The 5,224-nt window shown below is 59.6% G+C and overlaps 1 protein-coding gene across 1 annotated transcript in view; it reads right to left on the bottom strand.

The window, feature by feature from the left end:
* Nucleotides 1–5,224, bottom strand: part of PTPRU (protein tyrosine phosphatase, receptor type U) — an 80,979-nt gene that overhangs the window by 1,693 nt on the left and 74,062 nt on the right. Inside the window, 4 exon segments of the mRNA XM_023761012.1 lie at nucleotides 23–85; nucleotides 1,144–1,305; nucleotides 1,438–1,563; nucleotides 2,975–3,132. Of these exon segments, the coding sequence (XP_023616780.1) occupies nucleotides 23–85; nucleotides 1,144–1,305; nucleotides 1,438–1,563; nucleotides 2,975–3,132 (509 nt within the window).

A 5,224-nucleotide genomic window follows, 5' to 3' on the forward strand; every position in this document is an offset into this window, starting at 1 on the left:
CAAGAAAACGTCCCCCGGGTGGGCAAGCGATCATTCTCAAGGACCGTGGGCCAGCGCAGAAGCTGCCGTAGCGGCACACCCCATTCTAATGAGACCCAAAGTTTGGGGTAAGCCTGGGGGAGAAGGTGACTCCAAGGTAAGAGCAGGGCCAGGGTCTGGACCCAGAAGGGAGAGGCCGGGAGCACAGAGGTGAGGGCAGGGCCAAGGCACCCAGAAGTGAAGGGAAGGGAAGGGAAGGGTAAGGTAAGGTAAGGGAAGGGAAGGGAAGGGAAGGGAGCCCAGAGTGAGCAGGAGGGTAAGGGGGCGGAGTCTGGGCCAAGACTGGCATCCAAAGCTGAGGTCTCTAGAAAGACAGCCTCCAGGAGACACGGCCGATTCTGAGAAGGAGGAAGGCATACTCCCAGAGGAAGAATGACAGCAACAGAGGAGGGCAACAGAGCAGCAAGCAAAACCCAGAGATCAGGATGGGAAGTGAATACTGAGAATACCGGTCACCCCAGCAATGCAGACACGGGTGCAAACACAGGTACACCCTGAGTCTCTGCAGCCTGTCCCTGTCCCTCTCCCTCCTCTGTTCCTGTAACTCGGGGTGTGAAGTCCTCTTGGGAGATGGGGGACTGGACAGGCCCTCAGCCCTGTCTCTAGAGTCTCTCCCACTAGAACTGAAAGCCCGAGAGGCAGGCCAGGCCCGACCCGGCTCCCTGTCCCCGCATCCAGCACGCCCAGCCCGGGAAGGGCCAGCAAGTCTGAAGGCAGCAAAGGAGTGACTGCAGCAGACACGAGGGCATAAATGAATCATGGGTGGGGCACATGAATTCATTAATTAGTGAGTTAGTTAGTTACTGAAAGGGTGAAAAGGTTCTATGTGAGCATTCATGAACAAAGACCAGAAATCCACTGGCTTAAAACGCGTGCTACAGGATCACAGGACCCTGGCAGGGCCCTCATTACATGGGCAAAGTCAAGCATCACACACGGAGCGCTGGGCAGTTCTGCAGGGTCAGAGCTGACAAGGATCCTCCAGGGAAGGCAGGGCCAGGCGTCCGGGAGCCAGGGGCTTTGGTGCCAGTCTTGAGGCCGGCCTCTCACGCTGGACCTTTCTCTCCCGCTCCCCGCCCCCTCCCGCCCAGGGAAGGCCCACACTCACAGGCAGTGCACGACCGTGCGCCCGTCCCCGCTCTCCGCCTGCCACCTGTCCACCTCGGCCAGCAGGCGCAGGAAGGCCTTCTTGGAGTCCGGTGTGTCCCGGTACGCGGACCAGCGCAGGAACTGGAAGTGCCGCACCAGCAGGTGCCCCTCCTGCAGCTGGGGGTGTGGGCAGCCGGCCAGGGGACATGAGCACCGGGGTGACCAGGCCCCCGGTGACCTCAAGAAGGTCCCTACAGGCCACACCCATCGCCACCCCGCTTCTCACCCTGGGGCTCCCAGATCACTCACCCTCGAGATGTTCTGCACCCGGAAGACACGGGCCACCAAGTCCTCGTCCGCTGAGCCTGACACAAACTCCACCTCCATGAGGCCATACTGCTGCCGGCCCGGCTCCGGCCAGTACTGCAGGCACGGCTGGCGGCACGAGCAGGGAGACGGGCGCTGAGCAGAGCCTCCGGGCAGCTGCCACTCACCCACCCCAACTTCCACACTTGCGCTGGGACTCCCACGCACCCTGGCCCACCCACTCACTCCAGACACCTCTTCAGAGCCACCCACTCCCCACCACTCACCCACAACTGCATGCACACCTGCCCGGTGTGTTTGCAGACACACCCGGGGCAGCTGAGACAAACCCTTCAAAGTGGGTGCCTTGGTGCTCTAGCCACTCTACAGCCACACCTAACACACCTCCACAGGCTGCCTTCACCCAGGGGCGCGCCTCATCGGCCCTCCCATCCCTGCAACCCGCCCCCTGGTCTTCTCTCTCACTACTTCTGCCCTCCAGCATCAGCTCAGAGGTAGGATGTCCCTGATGCTGCGACACAGCTCAGCTCCTGCCCAAGACCACTCCATGGAGTCAGGGACCTACATGTATCCCCCTCCAGGCCACAGACTCGAGACAGCAGAGGGACAGAGGTGGCAGGGCCCCCCCACACACACACACAAGTGCTCCGGGCTAGTCGGTCCCAGGCCCCAGCTTCTGGTCTCCGCTCTTCCTTATTCTGGGCCCATTTTTCTGCCTGTGAAGTGGCCCCACGCGCCTCCCAGACAACTCCAGGCTCCACTGCTTCCCTCTCTGACCACACCTTCCTCTTTCACTCCCTTCCTCTTTCAGCCTGGGCTTCGGGCAAGTCCTTGCATTCAGGCCTTTGCACATGCTGCTCCCTCTCCATGGGTCACTCATCCTCCAACCTCCGAAGCAACTCTCACCCTCATCATCTTCATCCCTGCCACGTACTGAGAGCCTGTGTACTCGACATGACCCAGCGCTACGCATCCTACCTATGTCTGACATGGTCCTGACAATAACCCCATGAGCGAACAGGTGCTCCGATGGTGCCCATTTCACAGAGAAGGAAACGAAGGCTCAAACTATCTTCTAGATCGAACAGTCAGAAAGTAAGGAGGCTGGAACCTTTTCTGCCTCAAAGACTCCCCATGATGGGCAGTTTAGTTCAGCAACTAATCAGCTCTGGAAGGAGGCAGCGCAGAGTAGGGGCACAGCTCCATGCTTGCCAGCTGTGACCTTGGAGAAGCTGCTTCGCCTCTCTGGGTCTTAATCTTCTCATCTGAAGCCCATAAGGGCAAAGCAGAGTCCCTGGCACAGCAGGGACTTCATAAAAAGCAGCTCTTTTCCTCCAGTCTGACAATCTCATTTTACAGACAAGGAAACGGAGGCCCCGGGAGGGAGCATGACCTGCCTAAGGCCACTCAACCAATAGGTGGCAGAGCTGGGATCCAACCCCTGACTTTCGGGATGTGCCCCTGAACGCACGGTGGCGTGGGCAGCAGGCAGCCAGCCCGCGGCCAGCAGGGCCCTCACCCAGGCGGAGTTGGACTGGTGCAGCTGGTTGAGCATGACGATGGAGGTGCACCCGTAGTCGTAGACCAGCCTCCAGAAGTCAGGCGTGGTGCTCTGCAGTGGGTGCAGGGTCACGATGAAGGCTGCGCTCCGCGTATAGCTCTGCAGGGAGACCAGGACTCAGCAGGGCCCGCTTGCCACACCATGACATAGCCCGATCCTCTGCCACAGGCTGATCCTCTCCCCACCGCCCACACAGCTGTGCCCACAGGACCAGGTTTGCCGCCATTGGCCCATTTCACAGGTTGGCCACTACACTGACGCCTGAGCAGGCAGGGTGAGCCCCCAGACCTCTCCAGAGTCCAAGCCTATGGCTCCAAGGAACTAAACAGCAAAAGGTTCCCAAATGTGTGACAATGGAAGCTTCGGCCTGGTAGGCAGAGGCTGGCCAAGCCTGCTCTCTGCCTCAGGGCCTTTGCACATGCTATTCCTATTGCCTAGAACAAATTTCCCAAGTCTTTACACAGTTTTCTCCCTCACTTCTTTCTGGTCTTTACTTAAGTATCACTTCCTCCAAGAGGCCCTCCTTAACCTTAACCTCATCAAAAATAGCCACACATGCGAGCCCCCAAAACTCACTTTAAATATTTCTTCTGCCTGGTTGATTTCTGTAGAGATTACCAGTGTCTGACATTCTGTTGGATATTTGTTTAATAATTGTCTCAACCCATTCCCCAAATGCAAACGTCAAGAGATCAGAGATTTCGGAGTGTGGCCTGTACCCAGCGGCCCATTCCCACCCAGGGCCAGGGAGCCCTAGTGTGACCCTCCCCAGCTCAGAGACCCACAGGACCCTCACAGAGCCTGCTGCCCTGCCCAGTGTGCACCCTGGGGCCAAAGAGGGGGCTGGGAGGAAGGTCGCAGATTCCTAAGTTCCCATCCAAAACTCTCTAGCACCCATGCCACCGCCCCAGGGCCCTGGCCCCTCAGCAGGGCATGCAGGGGGCATGCACACCCACCTATCATGCATCCCCCCGGGCCAGGGCGGCAATGGACTGGGTGGGCCCCTCTCCAGCCGCTCCCTTTCAGGGGCTGGGGCCTCCCTCCTTCCCCCTGGCCCTTTAGCCCACCCCGGAAGCCCTTGGGGAAGCCAGCCACGGGGGCTTTCCCTCTTTAAAAGAAACTCCCCCTGTCCCCGCCCTTTTCCTTCCAAAGGGGACCCTCCCCGGAACCCAGGCCCCTCTCCCTCACACCTGCTCTGAAAAAACCTCCTCTCACGTCTCATCTCCATGTGGAGGGACATCAGTGGTCGGCAAACCTGTGACTGGCCCACCTTCCTGCACTCCTCCATGGCAAGTTTGGGACAAGGACTGAGCATGCTCAGCTCTGCCCCTTCCCCTCTTTTCCCCTCTTTTCCTCAAAAAGTGTGCGTTCAACTGCTCCTGCTCCTGCTCCTGTTCCTGCCACATGTAAGGGCCTGTCCCTGGTGGGAAGGGGGGGCCTGTGGCTGCGCAGCTGTATCCGGGACAAGTCTGCCTGACTCGGGAGCGAAGGAGGAGCCGGTCCTTAGCCAAACATCGGAAGTCACATTCTCCAGTTTTATCCAGTCTGTCTCCTGCACCCACCTCTCAGCTGGTTCCATTTGGGAGAGGAATGGGGCAATGCTCACGGACTCTTCCCCCCTCAGACGGCAGCATCTTGGGGTTACTCCTTGGGGACTAAAGCCCCTGTTCTGCTTGCAACACCCAATGCAGGAGGTGGAGCCCCCAAGCTGGGAGCAGGGGAAGAGGCTTCTAGATGGCTCCTGAGCCCTCAGACCAAGCCAGGGTGGGACCAGGGAGCAAGTCACCACTCTGGGCCATGTCCTGAGCCCGGCTCCCACTCAATCACCCCAGCACAAGCTCCCCTGGCTCCAGACTCCAGGTCTCAAATCCCAACCCCAAACCCTCCTATCCTCCCAGCCAAGGCCCCCAAATCACTCCTACCCCAGGCTCTGCTTAGTCCAGTCCTGGAGACAGCCCTCCCTGGACTCCACCACCCAACCCCGACTCAGGCCAAGGGGGGAGACTGAGGGGGAGACTGGCTTTAATGTCCTGAACGGAGCTCACTGGGGGTAGAAGAGTCACCCCTGAAAGGGCAAAGGGTCCCAGACCCAGAGCCCTCGGTTCTACTCCCTGGCTTTCTGGACGTCCCCACCTGCTGGGGGGGAGGGGGCAGTCCCAGAGCCCACCCCACGCCCGGAGTCCTCACGTCAGTCAAGGGCCGCGTTGA

Source organism: Myotis lucifugus, unplaced genomic scaffold (genome assembly GCF_000147115.1).
Source record: "Myotis lucifugus unplaced genomic scaffold, Myoluc2.0 scaffold_197, whole genome shotgun sequence".
In the NCBI taxonomy this organism is placed as follows: Eukaryota; Metazoa; Chordata; class Mammalia; order Chiroptera; family Vespertilionidae; genus Myotis; species Myotis lucifugus.